This window comes from Danio rerio, chromosome 2 (genome assembly GCF_049306965.1).
Source record: "Danio rerio strain Tuebingen ecotype United States chromosome 2, GRCz12tu, whole genome shotgun sequence".
Taxonomy (NCBI): domain Eukaryota; kingdom Metazoa; phylum Chordata; class Actinopteri; order Cypriniformes; family Danionidae; genus Danio; species Danio rerio.
The window spans coordinates 46,979,897-46,998,266 of NC_133177.1; the positions used below are offsets into that span (position 1 = coordinate 46,979,897).

Below are 18,370 nucleotides of genomic sequence, written 5' to 3' on the forward strand. Positions count from 1 at the left end.
CCAGCACTGGGAAACATTCATACACACTTATACACTTCGGCCAAGTTAGTTTACCCAATTCACCTGTATCGCATGTCTTTGAACTGTGGAGGAAAACCAGAGCACCCGGAGGAAACTCACGAGAACACAGGGAGAACATGCAAACTCCACATAGAAATGCCAACTGACCCAGCAGGGACTTGAGGCAGCGACCTTCTTGCTGTGGGGCGATTGTGATAACCACTGAGCCACTGGTATTTCATAGTTAAATGTTTTTAATCTTTATGTTCTCATTCAATTCATTCATGTTCCCTGGGCTTAGTCCCTTATTCATCAGGGGTCGCCACAGCGGAATGAACCGCCAGCTTTTCCGGCATATGTTTTACTCAGCGGATGCCATTCCAGCATCTTCATGTTCTCATAATGTGAAAATATTCTCCACCACAGCTAACACATTTGCCATCATTTCTCAACATTTGTAGCAGTTGCCTTCAAACGTTTAAACACGGCTTGTGCAACAGTACAAAGCTTATGAATGTTATTAAGTTATTGTTAATTAGGGATTTTTGATTTGTTAACCAATTATTTCATACAAGTTATCTCATGTATAGGTGACATGGTGGCTCAGTGGTTAGCACAGCAATAAGGTTGCTGGTTCGAGTCCTGACCGGGCCAGTTGGCATTTCTGTGTGGAGTTTGCATGTTCTCCCCATGTTGGTGTGGGTTTCCTCCGGGTGCTCCAGTTTCCCCCACAGACCAAAGACATGCAGTATAGGTGAATTGGGTAAGCTATTTGGCCGAAGTGAATAAGTGTGTATGGATGTTTCTCAGTATTGGATTGCAGCGGAAAGGGCATCTACTGTGTAAATCATATGCTGGATAATTTTGCAGTTCATTCTGCTGTGACGACCCCTGATAAATAAAGGCACTAAACTGAAAAGAATATGAATGAATGATTTGTGATATGTTAACCAAATATTCATGCTAATAATTTCCTCTATAAACAACATGGCTCTGGAACAGGCTTTCATGACCCAGGATTAAAAGGATAGTTCACCCAAAAATATACACTACCTCATAATTTACGCTCTCTCAAGTGGTTTTAAACTTGTATGAGTTTCTTTTTTTCTGTTGAGCACAAAAGAAGATATTTAAAAAAATGCTGGTTGACGGTACCCATTGACTTCCATATAAGGAAAAAAAAATACAATGAAAGTCAATGTCTGTGTCTTATTTCAGAGGCTGCATCTGAAGGGCACTTCATCATCGTGGCATGATGAAGGCTGCCTCATTTCAACATGATTCTGAAGCTCCTTCAAATGCAGCCTCAAAACGCGTCCTTGTTTCCCAGGTAATGAAGGACACAACCGGTGGATGCTTCCTAACCTCGAATATCCCAAGGTTCATTGCATGCTGATAACAGCTGGAACTCTGGGTTAAATGTATTAGGTTTATTTTACTTGGATATCTAAACACATGTAAACAAACAGAGTATGAAATGTCTTAATACAAAGTGATTTTATAGACAGTTTACATTTTTATGTGAACATGTATGGAATAAAAGAATTATACACTCACCGGTCACTTTATTAGGTACACCTTACTAGTACCGAATTGGACCCACTTTTGCCTTCAGAACTGCCTTAATCCTTCATGACATAAATTCAATAGGGTACTTGAAATATTCCTCAGAGATTTTGCTCCATATTGGCATGAAAGCATCACGCAGTTGCCGCAGATTTGTCAGCTGGACATCCATGATGCCAATCTCCCGTTCCATCACATCTCAAAGTTGCTCTATTGTATTGAGATCTAGAGACTGTGGAGGCCATGTGAGTACTCATTGTCATGTTAAAAAAACCAGTCTGAGATGATTCGCGCTTTATATTTTGGTGAATTGTAGCCTCAGTTTCCTGTTCTTAGCTGACAGTAGTGGTACCTGGTGTGGTCTTCTGCTGCTGTAGCCCGTCCGCCTCAAGGTTGGATGTGTTTCAGCATTTAGAGATGCTCTTCTGCATACTTTGGTGGTAACGAGTGGTTATTTTAGTTACTGTTGCCTATTGTCTATCAGGTTGAACCATTCTCCTCTGACCTCTGACATCAACAAGGCATTTGCACCCACAGAACTGTCACTCACTGGATGTTTTCTCTTTTTCGGACCATTCTCTGTTAACCCTAGAAATGGTTGTGCGTGAAAATCCCAGTAGCTCATCAATTTCTGAAACAATTGAGCCTGTCTGGCACCAACAACCATGCCATGTTCAAAATCACTTAAATGACCTTTCTGATGCTCGGTTTGAACTGCAGCAGATCGTCTTGAACATGTCTACATGCGTAAATGTAGAGTTGCTGCCAAGTGATTGGCTGATTAGAAATTTGTGTTAACAACCAGTTGGAAAGGTGTACCTAATAAACTGACAGGTGAGTGTTCTCCAGGTTCTGTAAACCAGGAATGTCCAAACTCGGTACTGGATGGCCGGTGTTCTGCATAATTTAGCTCCAACTTCCTTCAACACACCTGCCTGGAAGTTTGTAGCATAACTAGAAAGAGCTTGATTAGCTGGTTCAGGTGTTTAATTGCAGTTGATACTAAAATATGCAGGACACTGGCCCTCCAGGACCGATTTTGGACACCCCTGCTGTAAACCTTGCTTTGCCTTCAGATTGCTTAAAATAAGTTTTAAAATCTCATTGAAAAAATAAAAGTAATTACAAATTTTATAACTGCTTATTAACAGCAACTGTTACGCTTGCTAGGTGATGCGATCTGTCCTCTGTAGGCTAGATTGTCTGATTTCAAAACTCTCGGTTTGGCCTGTGTGGACTTTGAAGGACTCACCTTTGGAGTTTGACATGAGAGGCAGCTAATGGGTCTCATCAACCAGCATTTTTTAAAATATCATCTTTGATTTTAACAAAAGAAAGAATCTCAAATAGATTTAGAACAAATGAAAGATTATTAAATGATAGCTTTTTTTGGGTGAACTATTCTTTTTATTAGTATCCACATGCAGTTAGCAAATGCTTTCTGTATGCGGCTGTGCTTTGTCAACTGACCGCTGTGGATGCGCAGGTGCTCCTTCAGGTGATGCTTGTATTTGAAGGCCTTGGAGCATTCTGTGCACTTAAACTTCCTGCTTCCCGACTGCGTAACAGTCCGCTGCGAAAACCAAGAGACAGGAAGAAGCAAATGTTTTCAAAGTGTTTCTTCAAAGCAGTGTGAGTCAACATTTGACAGTGTGTCATTTCCTCCACAGAGGTGTGAACTCCTGAGGGTGTGAGCTGAGCTGTACCTTCTCTCGGAGCTGTCTGTGTGCTGTCATGTGACGGACGAGCTGCGTGCGGTAGGTGAAGGTGTAGCTGCAGAGGGAGCAGCAGTAGTTGTCGTCGTTCTTCTCATGGCGTAGTTTGATGTGCTCCTTCAGAGACGTGTGCCGCTTGTAGCCGCGAGAGCAGTGCGGACAGTTGTGCAGGTGTGAAAACGCATCAGGGGTGCCTGATGGAGAGATTCAGCATTTTAGAAGAAAAAGTGTATAGAAATAGCAGATGACAATGAGGGAAAGACAGTGGACAGGGTATCTGCAGGTTTCTAGGAGTTATGTTTAATATCACACAGAATGAAATTTAAGAGCAATTTTCTAGTGCAGAATTTGCAAAAAAAAAAAAAAAAAGCATGCAACACAACTAATGATCATCCTTAACCTTAACCAGGCCCGTAGCCAGGGAGGGTTTGCATGGTTTGAAAGACCCACCCCCCACTATTTTTGACAGTATGCCATCATAAACTGTGGGGGAAAAAACAATAGAAGACGGCTTTAAGACTAATTTAATTTTTAATTTTTCAAATGGACAAACTCTGACAATGAAATAAGCTGGCCAGATTCAATTAGTTTGACATGGGGTCCAGTTTAGGAAAAGCATCCTAAATAAAGGTCCGGAGAGATATGACTTGCTATATAAATGATGACAACAGCAATATAAGAGCCCATATGCTATATTTTTGCTCCTTAAGACACACACCTTGGCTTTTTTTTATGATTGTAGTCTAAAGAACAATCACAGTTTCGAGGATATCACAATTATTAAGTGAAGTTTATTCATAAACTAATTTCGAGAGGATCACGTGCTTATGATTTATCAAGTCCAGTCTCGTATTTGCTAATCACTAATCTTCCAATCATACGAGCCCTAAGGCACCATAAATAGTCTAAGTTTTCAGTTCACTTTATCTTCGTTTGGAAGAAAACCCCCCTCCTCCCCTATTCTCCTCCTTTACCTGCAATTGGGCGGCACGGCGGTCCAGTGGTTAGCACTGTGAACCACACAGCAAGAATACTGCCGGTCCTAGTTCAATAGGACCGGTGAGTGTTTCTGTGGGGAGTTTGTATGTCCTTCCCGTGTCCGCGTGGGTTTTCCCCGGGCTCTCCGGTTTCCTCCCACCATCCAAAGACATTCAACATACTTAACAATCAAGCTTGTCTAATTCCTTACGTTCCCTTAGCTACAGCGGCAGGGGAGTTCTGAGATCCACCGAGCTCAGGCTCCCTTCTTGCTCTGCCAACGGGAGGAAGCCCCGGGCTCGAGGAGCCCTTGAGCTCGGGGCTCTCTCCCGGGACAGCATGCCAAATAAGCTTTGTAAATCATCAGCTAAGTGTGAACTCTTGAAGCATTATTAAATTCAAAACACTACTAGTTTAGAAAGTCACAATAAAACTGCTTATATTTTAAAGTGTTGTTTATTGCTGCTCAGTAACCAAACACAGCACAAAATATTCATAAAAGACTAAAAATAAATGAAAAAGTTTTGAAACAGTAACAATGATCATTTTATATCAGTTTCCCCAAATTGTATCAACAAAACAAACAAAACAACTTTCCAATGTCAATAACTTTTGCCTGTTATTAAATGAAATATAGCAATATTTAATGTGTACAGCTTTTTTATTATTGTTTTATGGATACTTATTTTCTGATTTTGTTTGATCTTGTTCTGATAAGGCATTTGCTGACAACTTTGACATGACTGATGCTTTCTCTCTTTAAACAATTTCGACTAATGCCTAGCAGAATTAGTTTTTTAATCAGCAAACATTTTTAAAAAAGCTTAAAGAAACATTTAAAGTTCCCATGAAGTGCTTTAAAATGTGTGTTTTTTTATTCGATGTTAGATGTAATAAGAGGGTGGGACATACAGTAGCTCCAATAGCACAATATCACAGCTCTGCCAGTGAGCGGTTGAGCTCAAATGAAAAGCAAATGAGAAGCGTCTTGAAGGCGCGGGGCATGACAGATACTAGAGAGGATTTGATTGGTCAAGATTTGATGAGAAACTGAAGTATGGGGTGACGTGAAAAAAAATCTTTGATCCATTTAGGTGGAAGAGACTAACTAAAAGCTTTACAGTACATGTTTATATCAGTTTTACATCTTCAAAACACAAATATTGTACCACACTAGCTTATAGATATCATTGAAGACTAACATACAGATACTGACATCTAAAAAACTTTATTTTAATTTGACTGGACCTTTAAAGTGGCTTAAATTACAAAAACACACACTTCTTTAGGTGTTAAGATTGGATTCTTAAGACTTCTGAAATGCGGAGACATTTTAACACTTATTAAGGCCTTATTTTAAACTATGAGATTGCGTTTTGTTTTAGTACCGTTCTCATCGTGGACTCCTCGCTCCGGCGTTCTCTGATGCTCCTCTGCTGCATCTGGGTAAACAGGCTCGGTTTTGGTCTGCTTTTCCTCACTGGTTGCTTCATCTTGAGCACCATCTTCCTCATCACTGACGCACTCCTCTTTCAAACACACACAGGCAGATTAGATCGACTGAAATGCACACAAACACTGTCTTGTTAGCTTTTGCATCAATTTTTGCATGCTGCTTTGCCAATTTCTTTTTAACGGAAAGAAGATTTTTTTTAACACATTTCTAAACAATAGTTTTTATAACTAAAAAATTAAAAACTGCTTTTATTCTAGCTGAAATAAAACAAATAAGACTTTCTCTAGAAGAAAAAGTATTATAGGAAATACTGTGGAAAATACGAGGAGGGCTAATAATATTGCCTTAAACTGTATGTGCATACAAACAACAGATTTTTTTAGGCTAGAGGATCATTTTGTGGTTTATGATCTGGACAAATAAAATGCATACTCTATGGGTGGGGTAGAGCGAAATCGATGGTAACATTTAAGCTATACAAGGATTTTAAAAAGGTAAACGATTATTTTGGGTCTTCAGTGCAATCCTTAATGGCACGATGTGTAATTTTTTCCACCAGAGGGTGCTTATTCACAACAAACAAAGGTGACTTCATGACACAGTGGCTGGTTCTCAATTCCTAGAACGCATAGAACAGACTTGCATTCTTGTGAAGACTGGTCTTGTCAGTTTACCTCGGGAGACCGCGAGAACAGAGAATGTGTCCTGTAAGAAATTAGATGCTAATAATAATAATAATAATAATTCCTTACATTTATATAGCGCTTTTCTGGGCACTCAAGGCGCTTTACACATAGGGGGAATCTCCTCATCCACCACCAGTGTGCAGCATCCAGCTGGATGACGCGACGGCAGCCATTTTGCGCCAGACCGCACACCACACATTAGCTGATTGGTGAAGAGGAGACGGAGTGATGAAGTCAATGATCATATGGGGATGGTTAGGAGGCCATGATGGACAGAGGCCAGTGGTAGGATATGGCCAGGATGCCAGGATGCTCTTTTCGAAGGACATCCTGGGATTTTTAATGACCACAGAGAGTCGGGACCTCGGTTTAACGTCTCATCCGAAAGACGGCGCTCACTAAGCAAAATAGAGTCCCTGTCACTATACTCGGGCGTTTTTTATTTTTCACATTGTCATTATGGGGTATTGTGTGTAGAATTTTGAGGAAATAAATTAATTTAATCCATTTTGGAATAAAGCTGTAACATAAAAAAAGTGAAAATGAAGCGCTGTGAATACTTCCCGGATGCACTGTATATCTATTGGTTTTGATTTTGATATTATACATTGTGCCTTCAAATATATTCTTTAAATATCTCATCAAATGATTCTTGTTCTAAATACGTCTGGCAAGATGTTTGGTCTATAAATTGTTTTCTGTAAATAGTGGTATAAAATGTGTCATTTTTTTTATATGTATACAAGTGTGTCGAAAGGACATCACCCCATTTTACTTTGAAAAGTGCAGTGCTCAAGATGACATTAAACATTAGCCTTTAAATATTTGCATTAAGCTTTACCATAATGTTAATTAAGACCCCTTGAAATGATAATTAAGACTTTCCTTAGCCTTTTAAGCTTTTTTTTAATAGTCTTAAATTTGATACAGCTATTTTTAAGGTCCCGCAGGACTGACTGCAGCCTAGTTTAGTGAAATACATACAGAGTTTAAATAAAATGGAATAACACACACACACACACACACACACATTACATTTGTGGGTTGGATGGTAACGTAGCAATTTGGTAATACTACAGTGTATTTATATTTGACTGGGAAAAAGGCCAGTAGGGCCCACGCCCTGTGCTATGGAGGCCCGTAAGGACCAGGTGACACATTACAAATGATTAGACCAGGGGTCAGCAACCCGCGGCTCTTGAGCCGCATGCGGCTCTTTAGCGCTGCCCTTGTGGCTCCCTGAAGTTTTTTCAAAAATGTTCAAAAAGATGGGGAAGGTTAGTATATATTTTTGTTTTAATATGATTTCTATAGGAGGACAAACATTTTTAACGTTTTCAAATGCTGTAAAAGTATCTAGAATTAATATTTAATTTCAACATTTCTGTCAACGAAGATTTGCCTCATAGCCTGCGACACAGGTTTCTATCAGCAGGGCGGGATGCCGGGCAGGTGGCTGTTGTAAACAAACCGGGAGATAATAAAGCATGGAAAACCGTTCACAGATGGTGACTACATGAAGGAGTCATTCATCAACATATTAGAACACCTACAGTAATTGCAGACTTCAACAACAAAACCAAGATAATACAAAAAATTAAAGATATACCTCTCTCCGCTAAGACAGTGAAGGAAAGGGCTATTAAATTGGCAGGTAACATCACCGATCAGCAAACCAAGGACATTAATTCAGTGCCAGCATACTCAATTGCCTGTGATGTGACCGATATTCAATGCGCTTTTATGCAGGTATGTGAACTCTGATGGACCGCAAGAAGAAATGATCAAATTAATATCACTGAAAGACCAGAGGCTGTGCTGAAGTGTTTAAATGACAACGAAATAAACACCAACCACCTGATATCAGTGGCTATTTAATCATTAAGGCTCATTATGTATTTGTAGCCAACTTAGTCATTTTTATAGTAGGCTAATATAGCTACTATAGATACATACAGCATGTGTATCCTTCATTATAAGGCTTATATAAGGCTTTACATTTTTTGCGGCTCCAAACATATTTGTTTTTTGTTTTTTTTGGTCCAATATGGCTCTTTCAACATTTTGGGTTGCCTACCCCTGGATTAGACCCTGAGAGAGAGAAATAAGCTCACGCACACCTGATCCAGCCATCCTAACCTAACACCAACAGACATCACAGTCCAGCTGTTTAACCTTTTCCGAAATCATTTTACCATTAATTTCAATAGCAATTATAATGTCAGCGTGATTTAAAACACTGTGTTATATATCCTGATTCCACTTCCCTGTTTCTGTTCTATCTTTAAATGCCCCTTCTTAAGGCTGGAATACAATGCACGCCTGAACACTTCATGACTTGTAAACAGTTGCAGAGAAAACGACTGACAAGAACTAAATCACAAACTACTAGACTATCAAGTCATTTTGAGAACCACAAACTCAAACAGAAACACATGCCTCATTTCAAGATGCATGACAAATTAAAACATGTGTTCTCTCATTAAAATATCTGTCTGGAGTCTGCGTCTACATGTGAACTCATTCAGACTGCAGATCATGATTGTCATAAATGAATCATCCTGCCAGTCATACTGAACATCTTAGTGAAGGTAGTGCAGTATTCCAGCATATAAAATGAACTGATTGGATAAAAGTGTGTTGCATTACACTGACCTTTGACCCTTATTTCTCGTATTAAAGTTTCTGGCCCCAGGCTGCCATCTGTTGAAAGGAAAAAAAACAACTCAATTATAATTTGAACAAGTGATCAATACCTTGTTTTGGTAGATAGCTAGGTGGAGAGTTGGTCTTTGGTGTCTGTCTGAACACATTTGACAGAGGACAGTATGAAATCGATCTTCTTAAATGCATTTTGTCAGCCTCTGGAAGTGGTCTAAAGTGGACAGGCTCCCATTTACGCCTGGATTTAGCATCATTCACTCATGATCAGGTTAATAAAAATACATCTTAAAGGGAGTGTTCACCCAATAATAAAAGTGTACATGGGAAAACTAGGTTGCTGTTGAAGTGATTGCGCTCAACTTGCGGTCTGTGAGAGTCTTAATATATGAGAGTCTTGATCTGTGAGAGTCTTGATATATTGTTATTTTTAATATTCTATTTTTATTTTTTACATTTCTTTGCTTTATTTCTATATTATATTTTATGTTCATATTTGTTTGCACTACTGCTGCACTGCTTTGGCAATACGAATGTACAGTTGTTTGTCATACCAATAAAGCACCTAAAATGTGAAATGTGAAAAATGTCTTAACGCCCCAGTATAGTAAAGGGGACAGTTTACTGTGAGTGACGTCTCTCGGATGAGACGTTAAAGTCCTGACTCTTTGTGGTCATAAAAAAATCCCATGGCACTTCACATAAAGAGTAGGAGTGTAACCCAGGCAAAATTCCCTTTAATGGCCGTTACCCATCATGGCCTTCCAATCATCCCCATCCACCAAATTGTCTCTATCACTGTCTCTTCACTCCACTAATAGCTGGTGTGTGTTGAGCGCACTGGTATGTTGTCCTGTGGCTGCCGGCGCATCATCCAAGTGGATGCTGCACACTGGTGATTGTGAGGAGAGACCCCCCCTCATGATTGTGAAGCGCTTTGTGTTAATGGCCAAACAGGATAAATGCACTATATAAATACACATTACATTACATTTACTTACTATTTACTCAGGTGGTTCTAAACAACTTCACGGGTTTCTTTTTCTGTTGTACAAAAATTTTTTTTACAATATTTTGAAGAATGCTTGAAAGCAGTAAGTGAGAGAACTTTTACATTTGTGATTCAGTACACTTGGTCCAGACTAAAGGCAACAAATGATACATTGTAGCATTTTTCTGCCGTTTTTGGTTTGTTTTTACACCACACTGATTGCTTTGGTCTGAAACAGTTGAAAAGAACCAAAATGCAGTCATGTGACAAAATCCACATCTCTCATTGGCCAGATGTTATTGAACGTATTTGCGTAACTGCTTTTTGATTGGTCAGAATTAACATGCCAATGGAACTCCTGCAAGTAAACAAACCGTTGTTTTTTTGCAGTGATGACCGCGCTGGCTGATTGTTTCCCTGCTCATAGTATACTATATGGTTGGTATAAATTTTTTTTGACAAACTATACATTTTGAGAATGAAGCGTGGCTGGAAAACAATGTTTTAATGCATCGCAAGTCACTTTAGGAGGAGGTGTGAATTAAATGTTAAACTGCGACATGGTCAGCTTCTGAAAATATTACTACCGATCCATCATGTAATGTTTTGTTGGTAAAGCGCTGTCGACAAATATTTTTCCTCCACATCCCAAAATGTACAGTGCATCGGACTACGGCAGCTGGATTAGTCCAAAAAGGCGCAGTAGTTTTTGCGTTTGGGTTATAGTTCAGATCATGTTCTCACCACAAACGAACCACTCCAGGGTTTGTTTAAAAGCGTACCGAGACCACCTCTTCAAGGAGGTCTCTGTATGCTTTTTTGGCTCGCTTTTGGTGCGCACTCGAATGCGACTGTTACATTCACACCTGCCCAAACAAACATGCAAAGAGTAAATGATGACAGAGTTTTCATTTCTGGCTGAACTATCCCTTTAATTCTTTGTGGAAAAAGGGTCCTAGATTCTGTAGTATACGGTGGCCGGGTAGTGCAAAACTATATTACAAAGTGTGAAACACTTTTACAAAGCTTGGGACAAATGTACATTTTGAAAAACATTTTTACCTGTCATCAGACACAATTACATAGGAAAAACAATTTTACCAAGGACAAAACTAATTTACATTTCAGAAAATGTACACAAAACACTTTTACAAGTCCCGAAACAAATTTACGATTAGAGATTCCTTACGGAAAGGGAATGTACCACACACCGGAAGTGACGTGGAATGTACCACACACCGGGAGTGACCCGGAATGTACCACACACACTAAAAAATATCAATAATATCCAGCTTGTGTGTGACTTTGTAGACAGGTTTCCACAAGTCTACAACTATAAAAATCATGGTTTGACCAACTGTGATTAAAACATATTAGAGCTGTTCCTAGAAAATATCAGCGCGAGAGTATGTAGAAACATGTAAACGCAAGTACATGGAAACAATCAAAGCATGGCACTTGTTGACTGATAAAGATATCAAAACTGACCCCTATCTGTAGACCTGAGTAGCTTAGTTAGATAGGTCATTTGATACTTGTGCAGAACCTTTTGACTTGTGTTTGAATCCTGTTGAAGACATGTAAATTATAATTATTTCTTTACATTAATTTAGGTTTCATACTGTTCAGTCACAAATATTCAAATAAATAATGTTTACAATGACACTGACACCAAATAATAAGAGTCTTTATTCGGTTTGGGCATGTTTTGTTGCTGTGAAAAAGTGACGAATCTGCAAACGTGAATAGTTTACATCTGGAAAGGGGCCTCAGTTAACAAGGACAGCAATTAAACCGTAACACTAGCTATATTCAGTTTACTGTTAAGAGTCCTCAAGCAGATGTTTACACCATGTAAACTTGACATCATGTCTATGATTACAGCGTACGAGTGGCCCTCGTTAAAATATTGAACAAACTGATGCAGTATGTCTGGTGTTTCCGTCTGGTCCGCGTCCATTATAAACTCTAAACACCAACCACACGTAAAGCAAAACTGCGTTAAGCTGCTCAAGTGTTATCCACAAAACGGCCAAAACAACCCTCGACCGCAGTCCATGTTCGGTCACAATAAACTTGGTTTACACCATGTACGCCACAGCACAAATTTACTGCGCTCGCCAACAACAACAACAACAACAACTTCTTCTTCTTCTTCTAGTGTTTTATGATGATTTGGCAAGCCACGAACAAGTGCATTACCGCCACCTACTGATCTGGAGTGTGGATTGTGCATAATTGAGGTAGAAAGAAAACACTCAAGCTTAAACTTAATATATATGATAAAACAAATGATAATAAAAATTACAATTCTAAATAAATAACACAACAACAACTTTTCCCCGCGTAACCGCCGGTGTGTGGTACATTTCACGTCACTTCTGGTGCGTGCTACATTCCCTTTCCGTAAGGAATCTCTAATTGTAAATTTGTTTCGGGACTTGTAAAAGTGTTTTGCGTCTTGTAAATTTTTTTCTGAAATGTAAATTTGTTTCGTCCTTGGTAAAACTGTTTTTCCTATGTGATTGTGCCTGATGATAGGTAAAAATGTTTTTCAAAATGTACATTTGTCCCGAGCTTTCACACTTTGTAATGTTGTTTTGCACTTCCCGGCCACCGTAGTAATAAGACCTGATGCCTATCTATCATACATCAATCATCCTTATTCTTGCAACAAAATACTCCAATGAAATTGTTACAACTGCATTTACTTCCGAAGTAGTGAGTTTTGCTTCTAAGAATCAACTAGAAAAATGCATTGTGTTTCTAATTCAGTCTGTGATTGTTTGTTTACTCACCGTCTTGTGTGCACGTGTCAGAGTTCTGCTGTGCTGCTTTCAGCTGTAATACTGTTGGCTTTTGGTCAAGATCCTCAGCAACACCGTCCTCCTCTACAATCTGCAGTTTGTCTTCATCATCTGAATCTGAGGTCGCCTCCGGCACACTGCAAAGACTCCTCACTACATCAGACACACATAATGAGCTGTAAGTTTAGGATCACAAACGTTCCCAATGACAAAATAATAGAAAATTCCACACTAGCTTTGAACTCCGGTCTATTTTGGTACTGATAAAGCACCTTTTTGTTTCCTAACAAGCAACTTGTTAAATTTATTCAAGTGGCTATGGCTTGGTAATCGGTTTCTGTACAAAATATGCACATATATGCATTCAATAAAAGGTAGGATATGTGCCATCAAGACAGGAAGTGACATTTAGCTAAAAATAGATCAGTTTCCTACAGCCCAGAAAAGGTAACATCATCAGAGACATGAATATAAAGAAGGATAAGCAGTGTTTTTATGTTATGTTAGTGCAGATGCATTGATGTTAGCATTTGATTTGTTGACCCCCCCACCCCCCTTAAATCCCAGGGTTTTTCCTGTCTCATAATGAGGCGGAGGTGGTTTCCCAATCATGATATTTTTGCTACTTGAATCAAAGACATTTTGCATTATTCTTGTAATCTTATCAAGTAAAACATTAAGGATGACATTAAATGGAATTAGACACAGTTGAAGTCTGAATTATAAGCCCCCCTGTTTGTTTCCCCCCAATTTCTGTTTAATGAAGAGAAGATTTCAACACATATCTAAACATAATAGTTTTAATAACTCATTTCTAATAACTGATTTATTTTATCTTTGTCATGATGACAGTAAATAATAGTTAACTACATATTTTTCAAGATGCTAGTATTCAGCTTAAAGTGCAACTTTTCTATAGCTTTTCTATAGCTTAAAGGGACATTAAAAGGTTAACTAGGCAGGATAGGGTAATTTGGCAAGTTTATGTATACTGATGGTTTGTTCTGTAGACTATCGAGAAAATATATATAAAGAGGCTAATAATATTAAGCTTAAGAAATATATATATATATATATATATATATATATATATATATATATATATATATATATATTTATTTTTTTTATTAAATAAAAATGTTTAAAAAATTAAAAACAGCTTTTATTCTAGCCAAAATAAAACAAATCAGACTTTCTCCAGAAGAAAAAAATATTATCAGACATACTGTGAATATGTCCTTGCTCTGTTAAACATCATTTGGAAAATATATAAGAAAAAAAATTCAAAGGGGGGCTAATAATTCTGACTTCAACTGTACATGACCAGGGCTTGAGTATTATGATAGCTGTGACTGCTTGTCTGATTTTTGTCAAAAGGCAGAGGTGTTAATTTTTGCTGAATATACATCTCTATGCAAGAAAAACCCTGAATGCAATGGCTCCAGTTTTCAAATGCCTTTTGAATGTGAACATGCACATGGAGAGCTCATATTTGATATGCGTGTGCTTGTACACACATGTTGGCATATGAAGAACACTTTCAGATGTTCATGTGTCAAATTTATGTTTCTGGTGTGTTTAGGTTTAAACATGTTTGGTTTTTAAGGAGCTCATCCAGTTCCTTCTAGTAGAAACAGAGGATGTCAACAGGACATGGTGTAAAAGTGATCTGATTATGCAAAAGTTCCTGTTTAAAGGTTTCAGTTCCTTGAAATGACCTGTACAGATTCATTTTACATACCTGTCCAAGCCAAAGCAGGGATAAGGCTATGGCTTTTTTACAACACAGATGTAAACCACAGATGTTAAATTCCTTCAAAATCCCATTTTGGAAATGAAGAAACTTTTTTTTCTTCTGCACAGCTATATAGCCAATGTGAGGTAATCTGAAATGATATTATTTCTGATAGTAATACATTTCAGTTTGTCAAAATGAATCTTCTTGTTCCAGGGAAGGAAGCTCTGTGATGATCTCTGAAATTATAGTGGATCTCATTCATTCATTTACTTTTTGGCTTAGTCTCTTTATTATATCACATTGATATCACATATTATATCACAGTGGAATGAACTACCAACTTATCCAGCTTATGTTTTACATAGAGGATGGCCTTCCAGCTGCAACCCATCACTGGGGAACACCCATAGACTCTTATTCATACTCATACACTACAGTCAATTTTTTTAGCTTACACAATTCTCCTATACCGCATGTCTTCGGACTTGTGGGGGAAACCAGAGCACCCAGAGGAAACCCATGCAAACACAGGAGAACATGCAAACTCTACACATAAATGCCAACTGACCCAGCCTAGGCTCAAACCAGCAACCTTCTTGCTGTGAGGTGACAGAACTACCTACGGCGCCACCGCATCGCCCTGGTGGATTTCATAAAGTACAAAAAACAAGACTGACAATTTCTGCCTGAACTTTTAAGGTCACCAGAATAGCTTATGACGTTTTTTATTTACTCTAACATCCCATGGGACACTTAAAGGTGCAGCATGTAAGATTGACACCCAGTGGATGAACTAGGTATTAATTCCTGGATCAAAAACAAACGCAAGCGCAGGTTGCCAGATTAAGCAGCGAGTCTGATGATCGAGCCCAAAGGCTGATTTAACTCTTTGTTCTAAATTATAGGCAATGTCAAACTATAGAGTTAATAATCTGTATATTAAAAGGAGTTTTTGTTCTAACCAGCACCTCAAATTTATATATTAGAAAAGGCTTCTATTTCTTGCAGCTGAAGAACAGGATAAACTGTGATCACCTTAGGTACACCTTATGTATTCTACACCTCTTTATTCAGTGTTAAATGCTAATAATGTGAGTTTGAATGTCATTTTACATGGCATTTATTGCCATACTACTGAAAGCAGCAGCAGATAGTTCACTGCAGATCGTGAAAATAAAATAAACTGCTTGAAATTGAACTTTAGAACTGTGACTCAAAACCAACACATATTAGAGATTTGGCATCTACATGTAATAATGTTAAAGAGGTTTAATATGTATTGATTAGATTCTAAATCTAACCATTTCATGATTGAGTGCATATTCTGTGCTTCTGAATGGCTGCATTTCAATTTCTGTCGTGTTTCGTATGGTGCAAATTGGTTATCACTGCAAATCTTATCACCTAACATGTAGTGAGGACAAAGGGTTACAATGTAACCTGCTCACCTAATGTTTACGCTTGTAATATTTATATTTTGTTGCTTATTAATAATCACGTCATGTGGAACTCTGAATCTGCGGCTCATTTTGGAGTCTGCTACTGTCCACTGGAGGTCACATTTCGGTCATGGTCGCATGCTTTGAGAGCCATTCTGAATGAATGAATGAATGAATGAATGAAATATGCGGTTTTGCAACAAGGCAACCCAGGGTGCTGAAATATAATTGGCTAAACTGGCATTGGGCGGGTTAAAATGACCAAAACAAAAACAGTGTTCCGGCACAAAATGCGCACTTTTAAAGCAGAATATCTGACTTGCATTGTGTTTCAGATAAACAAGAATGTTCACTTAGCATGTTTCTTAAATATCTGCAAACATACTGTTACAACCAAAACATATTTTTTTGTGTGTAGGCCTTGCATATTGTGTTGTGCTCCATCCTGCTCTCTCTCTCTCTCTCTCTCTTCCTGGCTCTCAGGTTAATTAGCTCCCGGCTGCTAATCATTATGAACCTGTCTGAATCGGAGTGGTTTTGCTATAGATGGCTATAAATACTGGCTTCTGAAGCTAGTGAGCTGAGGAACACTTCTCCCCAGCTCTTAAGTGTAGCAGTTGGTTTTTGTGATATTGTTCACTTATAGTTGTGTTGTGTGCTGATATTGTTCACAAGTGTTTGCAGTAGTTGGATTTTGCAGTACTTGGATTAATCTCTAATGCCAAATTAGCTTTATTGTGCCTTCATTCCTATTCATTATTTTGTGTACTTAAAGTGTGCCTAAAGGGTGAGTGCCTTATTTTGTTTTGTATATCTTTTTGCCTGCTTATGGTTGAGAGTGGAAGCTCAGGGAAGTTTATGATGTTGATTTTCATCTTTGATTTTGCATTAGGTAAACTAGTCCTCTAAACTTTATTTAGCTGCTTTCTGTTTGTTGTTTTAGGCTATACTCACTCAGTTTTGACCTCTAGTTTCAGTTAAAATTTCTATATTCGTATTAAATAAGTTTAGATGATTTTTTTCTGAACTTCATGTTGACTCTTCACTCTGGGGCTGAGGATTGAAGTGTGTTCTCCACGTTTATCTTTTTTTAAATCAGTTCTAATTCATTATTATTTACCAAATTCTGGTCTTCTCTCTTACACCTTTTAAGCAAAAACTCCTTGACTTTAATAAGGTCGTAACAATATTATGGTATTATTGTGCTTTAGAAGAGTCAAAAACTTCCAATTAGCACCTTTAACTAACCTAAAAGTGGTACTATGCCATACTATGGTTTGTGTTTAGCAGTAAAGCGAGTATATCGTTGAATATGTGTACCTGTTATTTGATGCAAATATCATCAGAAGAGCTGCATCTGTGTACTATAATAAAGCAGTATAATGTTTTTAGCTCACACACATGATGGTAATTGTTCCTAATGTATACATTTTGTCTAATGGATGCCCTTGTTGATGAGTTATGAGTGTAAAGAAGAGATTAATAAAGTCAAAGTCTGCTTTATTGTTAATTTAACCACGTGTATAGCACATACAGAGAATTGAAATTGCTCTCAGACCCTAGGTGCCTAACAGATAATATTAACACGAAAAGTACAATTACACATATAATATAGTCTAAAAATATAAGTAAAAATAATTAAATATGTCCTAATTATATGTCTTTTATTATTAAAATGTACATATGCATTCTTATCAGTCATAAATCTGCCTGTATACTAATATGAAAACAAGCAGCCTGACAATTCTCTTTTGATCTGCTCCAACAGATTTTAGAAAATCACAATGGCTTTAAATGGCACGAGGGTGAGTAAATGTATTTGTTTTAGGGTGCACATTAAATGGGATACACACTTGTTCTGATTTTATGGGTGTGATTTAGCACACCACCTGAGAAGCGGAGCAAGTTGGCAGGTAGAGCTGCTCCAGTGTGACCTCATAATCAACACAATCAGGTCACTAAGGCAACCTCCATTTCATGTGACATTTCCTGAGATGAGGTGATTTGGCTTGTTATAGAGTGCACCTGCCACCATGTGCACACACACACACAGATGCTGACATCATGTAAGAGACTAGAGTTTAAAATAGGAACACCCTGATATTTTAAGGGATAAGCAACTAAAACACAAATAAAAAGATGTTTAGAGAGTACATAAACTTGTTTAGAGAGTACATAAACTGTAGAGAATGGTACTTTGATCACTACTTAATATTAACAAACACTTCATTCTATATTGGTCTGGGGAAATGTATCACTCTGCCCACAGGGAGTGCCAAGCGGTGGATTAAACTCACTACAGTTTTTCAACCACGTTCCTGGAGGACTACCTG

General features: G+C 38.1%; 1 protein-coding gene across 3 annotated transcripts in view; it reads right to left on the minus strand.

Annotated features, from left to right (window-relative positions):
* zeb1a (zinc finger E-box binding homeobox 1a) overlaps positions 1 to 18,370 on the minus strand; it is a 368,188-nt gene that overhangs the window by 15,956 nt on the left and 333,862 nt on the right. For all 3 annotated transcript variants that reach the window (XM_068214584.2, XM_001344071.10, XM_005171409.6), the window contains exons 2-6: positions 12,852 to 13,013; positions 9,057 to 9,104; positions 5,648 to 5,788; positions 3,273 to 3,475; positions 3,037 to 3,139 (exon numbers count right to left, since the gene is read on the minus strand). In XM_068214584.2, the coding sequence (XP_068070685.1) occupies positions 3,037 to 3,139; positions 3,273 to 3,475; positions 5,648 to 5,788; positions 9,057 to 9,104; positions 12,852 to 13,013 (657 nt within the window). The remainder of the gene's footprint in view (positions 1 to 3,036; positions 3,140 to 3,272; positions 3,476 to 5,647; positions 5,789 to 9,056; positions 9,105 to 12,851; positions 13,014 to 18,370) is intronic.